The 20,906-nt window shown below is 47.4% G+C and overlaps 1 protein-coding gene across 3 annotated transcripts in view; it reads right to left on the reverse strand.

Moving 5' to 3' along the window:
* HDAC4 (histone deacetylase 4) overlaps positions 1 to 20,906 on the reverse strand; it is a 176,839-nt gene that overhangs the window by 132,751 nt on the left and 23,182 nt on the right. The window contains exons 2-3 of one of the 3 annotated variants that reach the window (XM_039704597.1): positions 19,433 to 19,527; positions 19,278 to 19,317 (exon numbers count right to left, since the gene is read on the reverse strand). In XM_039704597.1, coding sequence (XP_039560531.1) covers positions 19,278 to 19,299 — 22 coding nt within the window. In that variant the 5' untranslated portion in view covers positions 19,300 to 19,317; positions 19,433 to 19,527. Of the gene's footprint in view, positions 1 to 2,271; positions 2,371 to 19,277; positions 19,528 to 20,906 lie in introns of those variants that run through there. The other 2 variants (XM_039704596.1, XM_039704598.1) reach the window with 2 other exon arrangements.

The raw sequence follows: 20,906 nt of genomic DNA on the forward strand, positions 1-20,906 counted from the left end.
TTCATCTACAGCAGAAGCCACTGGAGAAGAGGGGGAAAACCACCAGCAAGCCTTTGTTTTCCCCCCAGTGATGTAGCCAGGTTAATTCTGCTGGCTGTGCATTGCAAAACCAGCACTCACCTAAAGGGCTGCTGGGCTGTTGAGCAATGCTCCGACCTCTGTCGCAACTGCAGAAGTTAATGCTGAGCATTGCTGGAGAAAACTCATCTCTTCCAGTTGAGGCAGCAGTGTATCGCATTAGGAATCCTAAGGTTTCACCTGAGCAACTGCTGTAAAACCCAGAGGAGCTCAGGCAGCACCGAAACAGCAGACCTACCCCATCAGAAATCCCTAAGTATCCATTACTACACCCTCTGAGCCTGGAAGAGCCTTCCCAAAGAGTCATAAACCCTTCGACCTGCAGGCTAACACACCCTACACACATCCTGCTGCAGCCTCAGCAGGTGAAAGGCATTTTCCTCCTCACATTCTAACAAGAAGTGCCCAGGAGACCTTTTTTCATTCCTTTAGATACAAAAAAGGCAAGCTCAAGTCAGCCCTGGCCAAGTGAATGCAAAATATTGTGTTTAACCAGTACTGTCCTCACTGCTGGCTGCTGTCCCTCTCTGGGGATGGAGACAAGCTCATGGAATCACAGAATAGTGTGGGTTGGAAGGGACCTTTAGGATCATATCATTCCAACCCCCCTGCCATGGAGAGGGATGTCACCCAGAGGCTGATTTCTGCATGGGAAATGCACATATGCATTGGTACATTTGTGTATAAATATCCATATTCAATATGTGTTTTGGACATTCAAGCATATTTAATACCAGTAGAAATTCCCATTTATCAAACTCCTGCACTATTGACTGACCTTACAGTCTTCATCCAGACACTTCTGAGGCAAGACACTGGAAAAGCTGGAATTTGTGGGGACGGTGGCAGAGGATGAAAGCAAGCCCTCCCTCCCAGCATGGATGCCACCAGACAGCAGCTCCTCCCACCTCCCTTTTCTTTTTAAGGGAAGATTACAGAGGTTTAGAAAGGAGCAGCTGCCTTGGGGTGAGATGTGAAACAATCAGCTTGCTCTGTGCCATGCTCCAGCTCGCAGAGAAAACATTGTTTGCAGCAGTGGCAGTGAGCCTGCAGGTGAGTGCAGCCCACAGAATTGCTATTTTGGAAAAAAGTCCCCAAATACAGACGGGTTAGCAGCAGAGATAGCGGCATTTCACTCTGCAGGCTTCATCCATTATGGAATTTGGGGAAAATCTATTCCACACATACATTACCAGCTGCCTGAAACCAGCACCAAAATGTACTCCTGTGTCAAGCAGGCTCTGTGTCCAGGATGTTAATTAGTGCTCCTTTCCCTCCTGCCACGGGATGAGGGCCAGGTAAAAGCTCTGCACAAGTCAGTGTGATTAATCTGCCAAATCCTTGATTGGCTGCCCATCACGTAGGAGTCCCACAGTTAATTCACAGCTCCAGAAGACACAAACACATTTCATGCCTTTCTGAAGCCAGCCGGCATCAGTTGCCTCCTCCCTGCAGAGCTGACAAGGCTCACGGATTTAAACCCACGATTCCTTGGAAAACAGACTGGAATAGTGTGACAAATTGAGAAAGTCTGCAAGTTAATTTGTATCAGCCCTTAATTAAGTTTTTTTCTAGAGGTTTCCCTTTTTTATTGTCTCTGTGTCAGGGATAAATTAGAAGTTGTTCCAAGTGCATCCCCCCAAAACAGGCACAGCTTTGAAAAAACTTGACCAGAGGAGCTGTGGCTGCCCCTGGATCCCTGGAAGAGCCCAAGGCCAGGCTGGATGGGGATTGGAGCAATCTGGCATAGTGGAAGGTGTCTCTGCCCATGGAACTGGATGGGCTTTAAGGTCCTTTCCAGCCCAAACCATTCCGGTCTTCTATGGAAACTTCCTTTTGGGAAACCTTATGTTCCAGGAACCGGATCTTAGACGAGTGCTTCTAGGAAAAGTAGTGCTTTCTGATGCAGTTGGAACAGTGGGATTTGAGGCCAAGGAAACCCCAAGAGCTATAATTAAAGCTTAAAAAAAAAGGTGAATTACAGCAACTACACTGGATGAAAACATTCAATAAGTGACAGAGAAATACACTGTACTCAAAGCCACACTGGGTTAAAATTGCTCACTTCTTTTCCTTCCTTTTTCACACTTAGTTCACTTGTTCAGGATCCATTTTCCATAATTCCTATTTGGAGAACATCCATTACCTGTCTATTCATGGATCCATCCAGCCAGGACCCACCCAGGCTCATACCTGATGCTTTACCAAGTCCAAGTCTAGTTCAGCATCTCTGCCAGCATCCGTCTCCACTGAGCCACCATCATCATCATGCCTGGACCTTCCTGGCAGCCTGAATACCTAACACTTCAAAAAATCCCCACTGCAGCACAGAATGAAGCAGCATGGGAGAGAGGCAGAGTTCAGGAATACGGAGGGCAAGGACACAACTGGGGCAGAGCTGTTGCTGCTTCCCCCCACAGCGGACAGAAATATCCCCATTTGTGTAAATACAGCCTTAGTCAACAGGGCGACAAATCCATACAGAGATAAATGTCACCCGCTGACGTCAGTGCCACAGCAACCTAATCAAAGTACAGCCTTCAGCTATTTTTAAACCACAGTTCAAGTATTTTTCTTCAAAAAGAAAAAAAAAAGGTAAAACCCATCTTAAAAAAAAAAACAAAACAAAACAAAAAACCTCTTGAAAATCAAATGTATTTAGCAGTAAAACAGAGCTGAAATATTTATTTCTCTCTGGTGCTGTGGCCATACAAGCATAGCTTTACCCGAGCCTGAAACTTGCTGTTCCATCTGATGCGTCAGTGCACTAGAAAGCAAAAGATAAGGATTTGGAAAAGCGAGCACATCAGATTGGCACTGGCCTTTGTATTGGAAATTTACCCAGACAGGTTAAAAATAACACGGGGAACATTGGGAGCCATGCTGAAGGTCGCTGTTGGCGGAGCTGCTGTTTTTATAGTAGGAGCTGCCGGGGACATGTGACTGCCACTGCCAGCATTTGTGTCCCCAGCACACGCCGGGATCCCAGCTCACGGCTGTGGTCACAGAGCCTGCTCCGCACCAGCACGGCGGAGGAGCAGAGCCCAGCCCTTCCTTGAGGGACCTGCTGTCCTTCTCAAAGCCAGTCCTGTGTGACTGGCACCGAAGGGAGCCGTTCCTGTCTGCTGGCCAACATTCCCGCGCTGCGCTGCCATGCCATGGTTTTAGGAGCCGGTGTCAATGACCCAGTGGTGTTTACGCTGAGCTCGGCACAGAGCTCCCCCAGCTTCAGGCCTTGCAGAGCTCAGTGAGAAGAGCATCAGCACCTGTACAAGAGGGCTGGTCAAACATCCACCGGGATTAACCTGAGGGGATCTTCTCCATGGTGGCCACATCTGGGCTCTCCAGGGTCTTCATTTAGAAAAAAAACACAGAATCCTCAAGGCTGGAGAGGCCTTCAAGTTCATCCAGTCCAAACACCAACACAGCGCCACCATAATCACCCCTAGTGACAGCCCCAGGTGCTTCTGGAATGTTTCCAGAGATTGCACTAGCTTCCTGGGCAACCAACTGCAATGCCTGACCACCCTTTCAGTGATTTTTTTTTTTCTACATCCAATATTCAATATCCAAACTGAACCTCCCCTGAGAGGCCACCTCCTCTCATCCTTTCACTTGCGGCACGGCAGAAGAACCTAACCCCCACTTCATCACAACCTCTTGTCAGGTACTTGTAGAGAGCCACGAGGTCCCCCCTGAGTCTCATCTTCTCCAGAAGGAGGGCTGGAAAAGAAGCAAATCCAAACTGGGAACACCTGATTCTGGACTTCACGGGTGCAAGAGGCTCTGCTGCTTCCTTGCAGTAGTAAAGTCTTCTGTAAACGCTTCATGTGAGGGAAAAGTGTCTCCAACAGTTAAATCTTCAATTTCAGCTCAGACTCCATGGGCAACATGCAGAAGTCACTACTGGGTGTTGGCAGAGTTGAGCAGTGACCACCTATCATGCACCCAAGTCCTCTTTCCATGCTGTCCTTGGAAGGAGAGGTGGCACGGATTGGATGCTCTTGGGAATGGCTGGCAGCAAGCATTCACATTGATCTCTTCTCCTTGTTTGCTGGTTTTAAGGGAAGAAACTTGCTGTTTAGGAGGAGCAAAAACCTTTAATTCTTCCTTCATCTGGAATGTACAGCTCATTTAAGGGTTTCTTGAAGTTATCTGTACTTAACAGAGGGATGTCCAAAACAGGTTCTGCTCCCACAGAAAAACTGGATCTCCAGCCCCTGTGGTCTTACTCAAGCCCAAACTCCACAGGCAAGGAGTAGCTGCCGAGAGCTTCCAAGCTTACCTGGACAGAAGGAAATAAATCTTCAGCAGCAAAAGAACAAATATCAGTGCAGGGGGATGAAAAACACAATGGAAGGGAAGAGGAACATTCCCATCAGCTCCTACTCGGTGAAATCACACGCACACCTCAGCTCATGAAGATGCACATGAAGACCAAGAGAGACAGGCACCAATGCCTCTCTCAACCGAGGGCTTGCCTTATTTAATGGAAGACAGCAGAGATAAACCTCTGGGATAAACTAGCAGTGGAAGAACCCATTTCCCCACCAGAGAGAATCAATGATTATCCATTTTCCCTTTTATCCTCCTCGTCGTACGGCGAATTGGAGCAAACGAGCTAACTGCAGCTCCCATCTGCTCCCCTCCCAGATGTTCCTCCAGCTCCGGAATCCCCGGCAGAGCCCGCACCAAACCTGTTCTGAGGGGATTCTCTTGCCAAATTTAAACATGACAAGCAAAGCAGCTTCCCTTGGAATGCTAAATTTAGTGCAGCTTGACCGTGTAACCCACAGACATGGACATGCGGAGGGGCTCTCCCGGGACTCAGCACTTGTGTCCAGCTCATTTCCAGTTGGGAATACACTGGCTCATGGATCTGGAGTAGCACACAGACTCTAATTACATTAAGGAACACAAGTACAGAATAACGAAGTCTTTAAGCAAGAGCCATGCTGAGAGCTCCAAGGTCCCCCGCAGCACTTTCCCAAATAAAACCCCACATTCGGGGAGGGGGGGAAGGAACACAAAGTGCATTTACTGTAACACTCGCAGATGAAAAATTGCAATTGCTCTGCCTTGACATCTGGTTTCTATTTCGCTTCCATTCTATCAGGTTACATAACAAACAGATGATGCACCAGAGCCCCGGAGTTCTTCAGCAAGTCTTGTGCGGATTTGGTGTTTACATTCCTCGGCATAAAAATTCAAGCTATGCCACACACACAGGCATGTTCGAGGCAGACAGAGCGCTCGGAGACAAATGAGCAGTTTGCAGAGGAAAAGTAAGGCTGATTGGGGAGTGTGGGCGTGTTTTTAATAGAAGATTCCGTACAGAAAATCCTCCGCTGTCCCGATCCAGTTCAGGAATTGAGTCTGCACACGACGGCGCTCGCAGCTGTGCAGATGGAGTTTACAGGAGCGAGCCACAGGGAACACATGAGTTTACAGCCGGGCAAAACACTGGGTGAAGCCAGTGCCAAATTTAATGATGCAAACCACAAATTCCACCCTGCTCTGTTATCTAACCAAGCATGACCTCTGGGGCCTTCCTCCACCTTCTCTTTTGGCTTTTTTTTAAAAAAGAAAATGGCACTTTTCACTCACTTCAGCTGTCACAGTGATTCACAGCCTCAAGAGCACGCTGCAAGTCAGGCATCCACTTCGTTGACCCTGTCCCCAGACATCACAGACTTTCTTCTGAGTCAACAGCACATCCTTCCTCGGCAGCAATTCAGGAAGTCATGCAGTGCTAATAAAGCTGACTCAGCTGAGCACAGGTCCCAGAGAATCCCCCTTCCCTCTCCAAAACACCAGCACACAGGAATGAACACACCAAGAACTGGAAAATCGTGGAGCTCATGATGCTTCGGTGCTTCTCTCTGAAATTTGATCTGCAATAATCCTGAATTATTCACAAACCCCATATTAATGGAAAATTTTGTTCACAAAATATTTTCCATAGTTCACACAAACAGCAAGCAGCCCCAAACTTTAAGTCTCCCCCGAGTTTCTCACTGCACATTTAATTGCCAGCCTGCCCTTTTTTACCTTCACCTTTTGGGCCAGCAAAAGCACCAGATTAGCAAGCACCAAAACAGCCAGAAGTATAAACTCATCTTACACATGATTCTATATTCTGTTCTCATTTTGGGCTCTCTGTTTTGCTTCTTAGAGGCCAAAACACCTTGTGCTTCTCACTGTCAGGCAGGACACTTGTTCAGGATAATATTCCGCTTCCTAAGGTACAACCCAGCCTAGGGCTGGATTCATACCTTCAGGAGAGACCAGTTCCCATGGGGACTAGCCAACATCACCACCACAAGTTATTTTTGAAGGAAGTAAGCCTGGGACCCTCTCTCCACTGCAATGCAAGGGTGTAAAATGTGTCCTGTAAGAGGGCACAAGATCCCTGCGCTGTGTTTGGGAAACACCTGCAAGGCTCCCTGCAGATGGGACCTCTCCGAGCAGGAGGTCACTGACATTTCAGCTGGAGCCAAATATGAAAATAATAAAAGCCCTGATGGCCACTGCTGCAACGCCTGCCGGTTTCCAAAGGCTGTGGCTGGCTTTTCTCCTCACACTGCCCTCACACAAATCTGCACACATCCACGCGCCGTGGACTGAGGGTGACATCAGAAATGGTGCAGGCATTAGTCATGGGCAGGCAAGTGGAAAAATGCTCCAAAATACCAGTTTTCAGGAGGCCTGTTCCTCTGGTACTACAGGTATCTGTCCACTGCCAGCTCAGGCAAACTCAACAGCAAAAAGGACATTTTCCTGGCCAGAGAACCACGCCTTAACAAGTTTATCATTAAGCAGCAAGAAAGCAATTAATAGTATTGACTTAGAAGAAACACACAGCACTAGGTGCATTCCACTCCTTACCACAAGGTGTTTTTCCCTCTGTTTCCACCCTGGACTAGATCCTTCAAAAGCCCACAAAGCAGCAGCTTGGGGGAAGAAAGAAGGGAAAAAGAAAACAAAACATAAAAAAACCCACCCATCCAAACAATGTTACCTCCCATTACAAAACTCAAACAGCTAAAATACTTAAGGTGTCCCATGGAAATTAAGCGGAGAGGACAAGAGCAAAGGGCAGAGGCAGAACTGCAGTATCCAACAGCCCCAGCACTGAGACCTCAAGGAACGGCAGTTCCTTACTCCAGGACGTAACTTTACACCTATCCACACTTCACTGCTCTTCTTCAAGCATCCAAATTAATGTGTTTATTCTTCCATTTCCCCTCCAGGAGATCCTCAGGTGTCCATCCACTACAACCCATCAGGGATTTAGTCTGTGGTGATGGGATGTTTATAGCTGGTGAAGGAGTTCATGGATTGTGCTTCGGATATCTCCTCCTGCTGCTGGGGGGCAAACCAGGCAGCAAAGGGGTCCTCTCCAAAATCAGCACACAGCCCAGTCAAAAACACATCCTGGAGCATGCCAAGGGCAGAACAGGGAACCCCACAGGGAGGCCAAGGGATGTGGAGAGAGCTTTAATTCCATGCTTCCCAACACCTGTATTTTGCAGCAAGCAACACTCTGAGGAAAGGGACTGCAAGACTGACTAGCTCAGGGGCCAAGATGGAAAAGCTGTTTCCCCAGCACCAAAAATCTTAAGTGCTTATTCATCCCTGCTTGTCATCTGTAAGCAAACTACTCCTTCATTCACTACAGCCTGGCAGAATGCAAAGGCGTCACGCAGGAGCCTTCGCTTTTACTATTATAAATGATGCTATTTCTGCCTTTGAGCCTCCGGTATCACAGATCCCACATCCTTCACACGCCTCAGCCCAGCTCCCTGCGCTCTGCTATTGTGTCTTGCCGAGCCGGAGGTGTTTTCCCGCTGTAGCTTCACCTGCTGAGAGCAGAGCCGTGCCACGTGCCTGCTCTGTGTACAACCACTCATTTAGAGCACGGGACAATTCAGCCAGCGCCCCGGTCCCGTTTGGGCTGCACCCCCAAGCTTTTGGCACTCGTGGCACCTCTGGCAACCAGGGAAGAGCTGTCCCGGCCGCAGCAGGCACCACTGGCCATCCCAAACCTGGCACACACCGCGCGTTCTGCCCTCTCAGCTCTTCCCACCAGCACCAAGCCTTCCCTGCTGCCAGACAAAACATCTCCCAGCTGCCAGCACGTGGCCAAGGGCACTTGGCAGAGGTCAGCAGCTCCAAGAAGCCACACAGCAAGGCATGGGATGCTCGGAGTGATCCCTCATTAGATGTGGCAGCATTTGTCATCCTGCACCCACAGCAGCATTTCGTGAGCCCCCCAGTGCTGAGGGGTAAAACACCCCACACACCTCAATTCATTTTCCCAACATCTAAGAAAGGGCTTGAGCTGAAATCACAATCACAGCGCAGCTCAAATGCCTCTGCCTGCATCCAAGGACTGAGCAGGAGATGTGGAAGCTCCAAATCAGAAGCATTCTAATTAAAGGACTCAGCAGATGACCAGTGAAAAGTAGCCAGCAGCCTCCACTAGTTTCACTTTGGAAAGAGGAGGAGGAGGGAGGAGAAACATCCCAGGCAGATTTTTCCTCCCTGCATCTTTCCCTGTGCACAAAGGTATCCTTAGTCAGGAAAATTATTAACTTGGAAGAGGCAGAGTGGTAAATAACACAGATCTAAGCAGATAAATCACGTAGAATTTGCCAATACCCAGAATATATTAACAAACCAAGATGTTATTAACAACTTGCAAATGTGACAAAACCAGTGAAGCTCACAGACACGATGGAAACACAGGCTTGGTAGGAAACAGTAAGAAAAAATATTAAAGGAGCAAATACTGAGCATTCTGCCTTTTTCAAAATCTTTGAAAGCTATAAGTGCCGTGGTGTCTTTGCCAGATACAATCTCACCAACAACAGTTCCTAAACAGTTCCTACAGTTCCAGTAGGTAGGAACCTAAGCAGTAGGTTCCTACCTACTGCTTCTTACTGCAAAATAAAACCAGGTGAAGATTTTGGGGGCTGAAAAACCCACTGATGTTCAAAAGAAATAGTCCCACGGTTGTTTCTTGCAAGAGGAGAATGGAGTTTCTAGTGAGACAGAATCATCTCCCAACACAAGTGGGTCTCATACTCTGCCTGCTCAAGCCACAAATGTTTACGTGCCTAAACCAACTACTGCTTCCTTATTTCTGAATAAAAACAATCTCCTTCTGCAGAGCTCTCCGGCTGCAGGAGCCTGAAAAGCCAAACAGGACACCACAAGCAGACCCCTTTATCCCAGCTCACCTTCTCCAGGAGGGAGGGCTCATCCCATGGCAGAGCTGGGCTACAGAACCCAGCTCTGGGGACTGGTGGCTCCTGAAGGGACTCTCCTGCCTGCCTCTCCTGAAGAAAGCAGCCCCAGCTGTGAAACACAAGCTGAAATAGGAAGGAAATATTTCATTTTAGAGTCCACATGTTTTTTTTAACACTTCCAGGGATGGCAACTCCACCACTGCACCGAGCAGCCTGTTCCAGTGCTTTACAAGAGAAAAAGATTGACCCCAGGCACAAGGGAAGTCAAAGACTCCTCAGTGTGGGATGGGCATCCCAGAGAGCTCCCAGAACCAACAAGCACCCTACATCTCAGCCTGATCACTGGGGACCTCCAGCACCCAGGTCCAGGGGAGGAGGAAAAGCCAAGCACACCCTGAGCTGACACAGCTTCACTCAGCAAACTGCAGCTCTGTGTTTACCTCAGCATCACTCACTGCCCACAGCATGCCATGTGATGCTCTGTTCAGAGGCACACCAGACAGCTGAGATGGGAAAATGAGAGTGTGTGTTTGTGTGTGTGTGTGATCAGCAGGCTCCAACGCCAGGCTGTGGAAAAGCCCAGCCCCAGCCCAGCATGGCCCTAAGGAATAAACTCTGGCCAGTTCAGACAGAAGGAGCCTGGACAGACACACAGCAGCCACATCAGGGGAGCTGCTCTGTGCCCGCTGCAGAGCCAAAACACCACTCTGGCACCAACAAGAAGAAAGAGAAAAGCAGGAAAAGCCCACGCAGCCTGCACCCTGACACAGGCATGGGCAGGCAGCTGCCAGAGAGCCTCAGTGACACAACCCCCACTGCCTTTTCCTGCAACCTCAACCCCTTGTGGCTGCCCCAGCACCACCCCGGGCATCACACACCAAGGAATGAACAAACTGATCAGCAAAGCACTTTTAAACCTGCATTTTCACTCCCAAACCTTGAGCTCTTACGGGGAAAATGGGCAGTGGGGATATTCTTTACACACATTCTTTGCACTGCATTTTGGCCAAAACACATAAATCTCTCAGTGAATATTATTGCAGCTCCAGAGAGGAGGAGGAAGGCCAAGGGAACAAGATGAGAAATCCTAGAAAATACAGAGTTTATCAAATCCCTACATGAGGCTGAGAGCAAGCTGTGCTCTCCTTTCTGGCAATGCAAGTCACCTTTGAGCAGTTCTCTCCCCAAAATAAGTGCTCTACCTCTGGAATTTCTTCCCAACCCAAATTCCATCAAGGCTCCCCTTCCAGTGTTGATCTATTGGCATCCACAGGTTGGTTGTTTTTCAAAGGACAGAAGGAAAACGTGCAGAAGTCTATAATGCAACAGTTTGGTTCAGAGCAGTTACAGCTGGTTTCTCAAAACTGGCAAAAATACCTGCCAACAGTTTCCATCCACAGGTGGGATAGTGAGGAATTTTCCCCCACCCCTACACCAGCAGTTTGTGTGTGTATTTATATGTAGATTAGAGAATAACATTTTTTTTTTAAAAATCTATATTTTAGAAACACTTCTAGATCATTCTTATTCCCAAGTCCGCTCAACTGCTCCATTTAGAGGCAGGGAACTGTGGGGCAGCCTTGCCATGGGGAGGAGGAACACGCTCCAGGAAAGCCCAGAGAGCAATTCCATCAGAGCACTCTCCAAGGAGAAACCTCTGTAGAAAGCCAGCAGTTTCCATCCCACTCCCTGACTCTGAAACTGCCCATGGATGGTCCCAGCCTCTCCTGCAGCTCCCTCAAGCTTCCCTGCAACAATCCCAAGTGCAGAAGGATGACCCACTTTCCAGGTTTCTCACCCCCCTCCCCATTTCCAGCAGCATCCAGCACCCCGTTTGCATAACAGTTGTTCCAGCAAATGACTTTGCAGAAAGTCTCTTTCATCTGAGGGCTGGAACATCTAAAGATCAAGTCCCTGTTGCCCAATGATTTGGGCAATCACTCCCAAAACATCACGTTCTTTTGTGCAACTGCTATCCACGTTTCCCCAACAAAAGCAAACACCAGAACTACTAGTAAAAAAAATGAAATTTAAAAAAAGAGTCTTGAGAAAGCAGCTTGAAAAGGAGCCTCCCAAGTGATGGGAGGTGAAGCAGTGAAAGGAGGGCTGGGAGTCACTGAGCAGAACCCTTGTCCACAGCCACAAACACACTCCTGCTTTCCCAGTAAATCAAACAGATGCACCCAAATCCATTCTGTTCTAAGCTGCAGAACAGCATCTTTACAACTAAAGCAGAATTCCAGAAGCTCAGAAGTTAAGGAGAGGTGAGGAAAAAGGGGTTTGCAATGTGAACTGCAGCTCTGACACCCCAGCCGTGCACTCTTGGACTTGACCACCCTGCAGCTGCAGAACTGGCAACCTCTGGCCTGCTTGGGGGCACGTTAGAGTCCAACTGTATTTACGCTGACAGAGACAAGCAAGCGCTGTGACGATTTATTGACGCAAGAGCTATTTTGTGCTCCATGCCAGAAATTAATCAGTGGAGGAGGAGGAATTCTTCTTAAGCACTTTGGTGAGCTGCTAAAAACAACAGGCTGAGGTCTCCCATGACAAACACCGCGGAAAAGAGAGGAAAGGAAGAAAAAAATTAAAAGGGCAATTTCCACATAACAGCTTCTTCAGAAAGATTCAGGAATCAGGCAGTGCCTGAACAGAACCTGCCTGCGTAACTTTCCTTGTGAAAAAGAAAATACATGAGAGGAATAAATCAGAGCTTTTCCAAACCTCTGTCAACACGACTTGGTGCTGTTTGTCTCAGATCAACCTGTTTATTTGGGGGAGGTGGAGGTGGTGGTGGTGAAGGTGTAGTGACCCTTCAGGTTGGCTCTACCTGCTGCAGTTAAGACAAAAAGAAGGAAACCAGGGGCAACAGTCCCAACACCTCTTTGAAAGAGCTACTGCACAGAGCTCCACTTTGAAGGGGAAAAAATGAAAAAGAAAAGAATCTTTCATGCAGGCTGAAGGAATAGCATCAGCCCTACCTGCCAAGAAGACATCACGATAAACCTGTCAAGAGTTACGAGCCTGCAGAACAGGCCTTGCACCTGCTGGAAAGGAAAAAAAGGAAGGGAAAAAGCCATCTAATGCCAATCAGATTCTTGCTGCTGGCAGGGAAGAGATGCCAGAGCCCTTCTCCTGGGTTTGGTAAGCTGTGAGGATCACATGCTTTCCCCTGGCAGAGGTTCTGTGAGACCACTGGCACCTTAGTTAGAATAAAGCAAGTTCTGGGAAGTTTCAGAGATTTTTCCTGAAGTGACAGACGTCAAGGATTCAGTACTTGGACAGACTTGTGGAGTTTGGTGTATGATCTTTTTTACTGTTTTGGATGATTTTATGACCAGAGAAGAGAGGGTTGGTCTAGTTCAGCTTTTATATCTTCCCACAGGAGCAGCTCAAGCATTTTCTAGATCAGGAGCGAAAAAAAACCATTTAAAACTGTTTCTCTTTATAGGCAGCATAAAATAAAGGTCACAGTTAACAGAGAGGGTCAAGCCTTGTTTGAGTAGAAAGTGCAAGTTTTGAATGCCGAAACAGAAGAGCAAAATACAATTCTCAATGGATTATTTTAACATCACCAGGCTTTAAGGGTTTCCTGCCTGAAGAATTGTCAATTGATCAGAACTGCTGAAACCACCTTTCCAGCAGCAGACAAAAAACCCACCTGCCCTCAGATCTCTGAGCAAATAACCCACCCGAGGCCGCGTTCCCCATCTCCCGGCGGCGTCCGCGTGGCCGAGCACCTGCATTGATCCAGGGCCATTGATCACAGGCGACACAAAGAGCCACCAAGGGGAGTTCAGGGACAGCAGCAGCTGCTAGAGAAACCCAACATCCACAGCACAGCCCACGGGGGCACGCAGAGCCCACGGGCCCTCGCCCTGTGCTGCATGGTTTTGATCCTGGTGGGGTCACACAGCCTCAGCAGCTGCCTTGGAGGACAAAACAGGCACCTGAGGCCAAGGCTGGCAGCTCAGGGCTCCCAAAGCAGACCTCGCTCCCATCACCATTTGCCCCATAAAGCTATTTATGTGGTTTGGCAGCACAACAGCTTCCAGAATAGCGAAAGGGTCAGGATTGATTATTTTTTCAAAAAAACAACAAGTGATTTCTTTGAATTCGGCTGCAATTTCTCCAACAGGCTGATCCCAGCCCTCCCACAGAGCACGGGGGGTTTCCAGCAGTCCCCTCCACTGCAAGCAGCTCTACATTGGCTGGAGGTTTCTCCTAGAGGAGAGGCACTCTGCTTCTGCTCTGTTTACAAGCAAGTCAGCAAAAGAAGTTGTTTTTCAGTGCTGGGATTGTTCAGCCCTTGGTAAAACCAAAATGACAGAAAAGAAACCCAAAGAAACAACAAAACAACAAATAAAAGTAAAATTTACTCTATCAACCCCGCCAAAAATCCACATCACACATGAGCAGAGGTTGAGAGGGTGCATTTAATGGCTGTTGTCACAATCCCACCTGTCCTCCCCCCCTTCCCCAGGTATCCACAGGGAGCTGTGGTCAGGCTTCTATTCCCCGGGCTGACCCTGCCCAGCCATCCTGGCAGAACCTCCTCACGCTTGGCAACTCAAGCTTCCAAAACATTTCTTGCAACATCAAAGTGGAGCAAGGCAGCTACAAACACGGAGAAGATTAAGTTTGGCCTGTGGATTCCCTGGCAAAGCCTGTGCTGCCAGAGTTCAAAGCAGGACCAGCAGTGCCCCACTGAACCCCAAACACACTCAGGAGCTCCTGGAAACTCCCACAAGCACTGCTGCTTCCAGCTGAGACAGGAGGGTCTCAGAAAAGCCCACCTGGGGTTATTCCCATATGGAGTTCACTTTTCAATAGGTATGAAGTTTAATATCAGCTTCATCCTTCTGAAAGGCTAAAAATCTGCTTCCACACCTGAGCAAATCAGTCCATCAAGCCAAAGGGTGACAGCAATCCCCAGGGGGAGTCCCAAGAGCTGCTGAGCACCTCAAAGCAAGCCAGGGCACTGCAGGTAAAGCATCTTTAGATTTTCCCAGTAACTGATGAAACAACACTACTTTGATTTTGGTTATGGAAACAAAACCTTTAAAAGGCCTGCTGACGTATCAATTTTAGTTTTCTTAGTGGAAGAATAAATTGTGTGCCCCATTTCTCAGTGGTTTGACCACTCCACCTGGCAGCTCAAAGGGTGCAGGTGTCAAAGCCTTCCCTGTTTAACGGCCTAAATAGAAATAATAAAATAAAGAAATAAAAGTGGAGGGGGGGGGAATTCCTGGTACATGGCAAGCTACAAGGAGAAAGGGACCGGCAAAACCTTTACTGAAAGATGGGAGAATTACCAATTCCACAATTGTTCGTTCTCCAGTCAGGCACCTGCTACTCCACATTCACTCACTCGCAGCCATCCTCTGACTGTAAAGGCAATTTCTACAGATGTCAGAGGATGAAAAAGATGTACTAAACACTACACTAAAAGAAGAAACATCATTGCACTCTTCCGGTAACAAATTGAATTTGGGGAAGTATGAGACACAGGGCAAACTAGGGTTGACCAAAAGTGAGTAACAAAAATGTAGAAAAAGGTTTGTCTCCTTTTCAAGTGGGGCACAAGATCCCAAGGACTATCTCAAACATTATTATAGAATCACCTGACTTTAAAAGTCCAACCTTTTTTATATCCTTTCCCTACCCTGTACTTCATTCAAAATAATCCAGAGTTCTCAGCCTCTCATCACAAGTACCTGCTTCTCATCTTTCGCACTGCAGGAAGCATCACAGGCTAAAAAACTTACTTTAGAAACAGGCTTTTAAAGAATTCCTAAGTGCAAGAACTGCATTTAAAGAAAAAGCAGAAATGAGAGGAATGTACTTGGCAGGGACACTGACCTAGCAGGAACTTCAGCTTGAACCCCAAGTTGAAGCAAAAATTCTTCTCTTTTGAGGGTACAATCAAACCCTTGCACAGAAAGTCACAACTATTTGATGCTCCAGAAAGTGAAAACTTCACAGGTTTAGTGGGAGCAGACTTAAAACTTTCAAGGACCTCAAAATGACACCATTCCTAGAGGAAATCCAGGACAGGCTCAGCTCCCACATGGGTAAGAACAGGAAAGAAGGTGGAAAAGGTGTCCTGTTGTGGGCTGGAGAAAGGAAAGTGAATGGAGACATGGCCAGTTCCATCTGTTGGAGTTTTTAGCTCTTCTAACCAGAGCTAATTGCTGAGTTTACCCCACAGCCAACCCCAAAGTCCCCCGCAAAACTGGGGGATCAGGTTGCTATGGGGAACAGCCTCTGAATTCCCAGTCTAGAGTAATCCAGTAAAACCAGAGCACCAGACTGGTAAGGGGCAGCAGGTCTCCCTGTAAGTGTCCCAGGCCGGCTTGGATGGGGCTTGGAGCAGCTTGGGATACTGGAAAGTGTCTCTGCCTGTGGATGGAGTGGGCTTAGCCCCTTCCCACCCAAACCATTCCATGACTCCGTGATACACCATGTCCAGATGTTCTTCCACAGCCACCAAGTACCCACCATGGCCCAGCCCTGCTAGAGGAGGGCTGGAGCTTACCCCTCCCAGTCCTTGTGTTTATTTGAAATAATGCTCCTGCCCCCAGATAACTTCCCCAGACAGCCTCACTGCTGCCAGAAAGTAGGTCAGTGTCATTTAAAGCCGCCTTGAAATGCATCTCCACAGAAACTTCTTAATCTTTAAAAAGAGAACGCATCAAATATTTATCGGGCGGTGCAAACATTGGGAGATGCTCATGGGGAGAGCTTTTCTGTGTGTGCTGCATGAAATGGCTTTCCATGCCTCACTGAGCTGTTGAGCAGGGCAGGAGAGTGGCTGGCTGCAGATAAAGCCCCGTACAGAAGTCCTTATCTGCCCAGCACATCACAGTACGTGACTCCCCAACTCGTTCTCCCGGTGCCATGTGATCCTGGAGCTCTCTGCTTCCTCCAGGAGCTCCTCTCAGCCCTAATGATCCCTGCTGCAGATTTTCCCCTATCAGCCAGGCAGCTCATTCTCCAAACTTCAATATTCCTAATTATCAAACATTCAGCACTGCAAAATGTAGCTGAAATTTGCATCTCTGCAAGAGTGGCTCTGAAGAAAGGATGGAGCATTTGCATTCAGACTGGTTAATTCCTGCAGGATAACATTTCATAAACAAAATGCTTCATTGAACATGGAGATTTTCAGCTTTTACAAAGGAAAGTGAACTTTAAACAAATACAAATCAGTTGAGTGATTAACTTTAAGTGTTTTGGTTTTTTAAAACTAATCTTTATGTATAACTAGTATCAGCAGAACAATCTTTACTGATTAAAGAAGCGAACGATAGTGAAACTCAAGCCACTGAAAATTAAGGGGGGAGGTAGAAGGCAACTGCAAGGAATCATTTAAGGTAAATAAAAGAGGGGGGAAAACCCCAAAACATTAAAAAACCCTATAAAAACACCCCACACCTACTCACAACCCAGTCAGCCTGGGTAAGGTGAGCACCACGGGTTATGTAAGGCAAGCTTAAATTGTGGCCAATGTGAACAGGTTAAGGAGTGAAACTAAACATGCTTTCCCCCGCCCCCCCCAAGCTTTGTCATAATCCTAAATGTTATCTTAATTAGCCTAATTGTCTTAATTATACTTCGCAGCAACTTGAGCCTTCACAGCACAATTCCAGCGTCTTTTTTTCCAGCTTTGTTCCAGCGCTGGAAGAGGCAGTGACTCCTCTGCCAAAAGCCAAAGGCCACGTGATGCCTCCCAGGAAGTTTCCTCCCACCTGGGTATTCTTCTTCTCCAAAAGCTGTTTCTTATTCCCTACAGAATCTGAGTCCAAAACACCACAAAAGAAGAGGCAGTGATGGGGAAGAAGTCACACTTTTCTTAGCTAACTTAAATCTTCTCCGTATTTTTCCACCTTGTTCAGCGAGAGGGCCTCGGTGCCCAACACTTCTCAGAAAAGCTTTGCAGAGTGAAATGAAAAATCAAAAAAAGCACAGAAAAAACCCAACCCAAAGCACTTCCATTCATCTATGCCGCAACAATTTCATGGCACGGCTCCTAAAACATCCCATTAGTGCTGGCCTTGGAGAAGATTAGAGAAGAAAGCTTGAACCTACTGAAGCAAGGCTTAATAGGCTCTTGAGTTAAGCCAGAGCCTTCCCTTAAACAATGCCCATCATTAGGAATAATTACCTGTAGCTGTATAATCAACATGGCTATGATAACTGACATGAAAAGTCCAGATGTCATCTTTGGCAAGGCTTGAGAAATATTTCTGCTCCGTATTATACAACTGATTCTTGCAAGAGAAACGAGCAGTAAGAACACCGGGGGTGAAAAGCCACCACGAAACACTGCAGAATTCCAACCCAGCCCTTGGAAGTCCAACCAGAGTAAGAACCCAGCACCCAGGAAGGGCACAAGGTGGGTATCCAACAGCATCCTGCTCAGCTGCCACACCCTGGGTTTTGATCAGACTACCCTTCTCAGCACCATTCTAGACAGGGCTGCTAGAAAAACAAAGCTCAAGCTGATTTTTGGACTGACAGGAATGCTGAACACCAAAGCAGCAGAAAGAGGCAGGAGAAACAAGTGTTCAGTGATGAATTATGAAAGGCGGGAAGGCAAACCTGCATCAGGCTTCCACTGCATAATAGCCCAACCAGGAAGGACATCACCACTTCCCAAACCTTTGGAGAGCAGCTCCTTAAGAAGCCCACAATTGGGTTTGGACTGAGGTGGGTGTTTAAGGTGTCCCACCACCACAATGAGAGAAAAGCAGATGGCCACAGCTGCCCAGCCTCACTCCTGAGTCATGGAAACACTGAAACAACAATTACCTGCTATCTAAAGAACAGAGCTTCTGAAAAACATCATTCTGCATTTGTGTCTCCAGTGAACACCTGCATTCATACAAACACACATTTCTCAACTCCTCATAGTACCAACAAATTTCAAAATCTAAAGACTGCTACATTATAGAAGCAGAGGCCAGGCTTGTTTTTTTTCTTTTTGATAATTCTGATGATTTTAGAGACTCATAAACTCATTTCAGTTGTGAGAAGGTCAGATCTCCCCCTGCTGCCTGGAGACTCCAGCTCCCCTATTTACTGCAGGATTTCTTCCCCCACAAACAAGCGGTTCCTTAAATCTTAGGAGCTGTTCTCTGGCTTTTAGCACTTCAGCCTTAATTGTTAACCCCAACCTGATTAAACTGAAGTCACAGAGTAATCTCTCAGAGGCAGAGTGAAATAAATCCTTCCACGTGCCTTGTTGTTGGATTATTTGCTTCCCAGCAGCCAGTTCTGTACTATAAACTGAAACAGCCCAAGCACAATTAAAATTCCTCTAACAAAGCTCTAACTAACACAAAAGTTGCCCCAGACTCCCTAAAAACAAATGTGTGAGGCACCTTTAAGCTGGAAAGCAGGTAACTGAGCAGCTACAAATTCTCCTGACAGACAGAAATGCACAATTTGGTAGTGATGAATCATGCTTCAAATTACAAGACACATTAGGGATAATCCCCCAGACAGCATTGAGGTGGATCAATTGACTTTTGTTCCAGCAAAACTATTCCTTCCTGTTAAAAAGTCCAACAGGTTTCCTAAATATCAACAAAGGCACCAGCAGAACCATGCCTGTTCCTTGGAAATACACTCCATATCATTAAGGCTCATCAGCACAGATTTAACAAATTAAGTATCTGGTTAATGACTCAGAAAATACCAATTTTCACCGATGCGACGATTAGAAATCCAAATTTTAGAACAATCAGAAGTCTGAAACAGTAAAACTTCCTTGTAACTCTTGGGTAACACCTACAGCACTTTCCACCTTCACACCAAGTTTCAGAGAATAACGAAAGGGAGGGGGTCTGGATGACCATTTCAGCACAATTAAAAGGTGTGTTCATGCAGCAAACTGTGTTTTGGGGTCGCTGCTGGGACTCCAAGTGGCCTTCCCCTTACCTGGATGGCTTTGGGAGCTCATTGCTGGCAATGTCTAGTCCTTGGGAGAAGGGATTGGAGACAGATCAGTTCCCACGGGAGTAACAGCAGCTCAAAAGAGCTCCAGTGCTTCACCAATACATAGGAGTGGGAAGTGGGGATTAAATCATGGCCACCTTATAAAATCCAGGGCACAGTGACATGCTGAGTCGTATGGGAAGTAATCCAAGAGGGTGGCAGAGTGTCTTCCAATAGCTTTTAAAATGGGAACCTGCAATTAAAGAAAAAGATGTCTGCGTTAGCAAATGAAGATTAACAGCCATTTAAATTGTACATTATATAACCTATTTATCCCTGAGATTAAACTACAATGCTATTTTAGGCATTAAGGGCTGCAGAGAGAGTAATTTTCAGAGTTGTAAATGTTACTTTGATTAATAACCATAAAGATGCAAATTAATACTTAACATTATTTAAAAAAAAACAATTAAACAACTTTCCAACGACACATTCATGTCTCAGAAACCCAAAATTCCATGTTAATTCTCATCCTCCAACAGCACCATATGAAGCCACTTCAGTCCAACAGCTTCCATATTTTAAAAGCCATATGTATGAGTGGTAACTGTACTTCACGCATCTGTTCCCCAAAGAAGTCTAAAGAAAAATTCCTCAGTGCCAAGAAGTGGTCTTGGAGCAGGAAGGAAAAAAACCCACACAATCAATTCCACTCCCACTCTACCCAAGCCTCCAGCAGATTACCAAGAAGCAGCTCCATACTGCCCCAGGGGAAAAAAATCCAGCATTCCCAATTATTTTGAAGCTGTGTAGTAGAGGGAAGGAGAGAGAACAGAGGGGAAATGACCCACAGAGTCAGCAAGCTCTGACCCCAGCCCCCCAAAATATGGAAGTACAGAAACCATACCCTGGTTTGGAAAAACCCCACCTGAGACCCATGGTGACCTAACCAGCCACCCATACACTGACAGAAATTGCTCAAGTTCAGTTTTGGGGGGGTCAGGGTGTTTTTGGCACTATACCAAGCAACAGCCAGTATTTCCCATCCTTGGAAGTGTCCAAGGCCAGGCTGCACTGGCCTTGGAGAAACCTGGGATAGTGGAAGGTGTCCCTACCCATGGCAGGGGGTGGAATGGGATGGGCTTTGAGATTCCTTTCCCCTCAAACCATTCTGGGATTCCTGAGCAACCCTGTTTTACAGGCAGGCTGTCTCAGGGATTGTGCTGTGCCACTGGCACGAGCTCCCAGCCAGCACCACTGACCCAGACTGAACCCAGCTGTGTCCTCATGCAGAGTACCCCACTGCCACAGGTGATCTCCCTTCCCTGCACCATAAAACATATAGAACCAGCATCCCAGTCCTCCTGGGCACCCAGGGGAGCTCCTCCTGCATCACCCAGCGCTGGGGTGAGGTCACCCTGCTGGCAGCAGCCAGCTCCAGCCCATCCCCAGGGATCCAGCTGACTCTGCTCACCCCAAACTGCTCTGGCAGCAGCTGCCAAGGAGTGGTGCCCTGCAGCACCGCTGGGGTGAGGGATGGCTGCTGGCAGCTGCCATGGGAGCTGCCATGGGGATTGCTCCTGCCTTGCACAGGGACCCTTTGGCCACAGTGTGCCACAGCATTTCAGCCAG

Source organism: Passer montanus, unplaced genomic scaffold (assembly GCF_014805655.1).
Source record: "Passer montanus isolate IOZ18808 unplaced genomic scaffold, ASM1480565v1 scaffold178, whole genome shotgun sequence".
Classification (NCBI taxonomy): domain Eukaryota; kingdom Metazoa; phylum Chordata; class Aves; order Passeriformes; family Passeridae; genus Passer; species Passer montanus.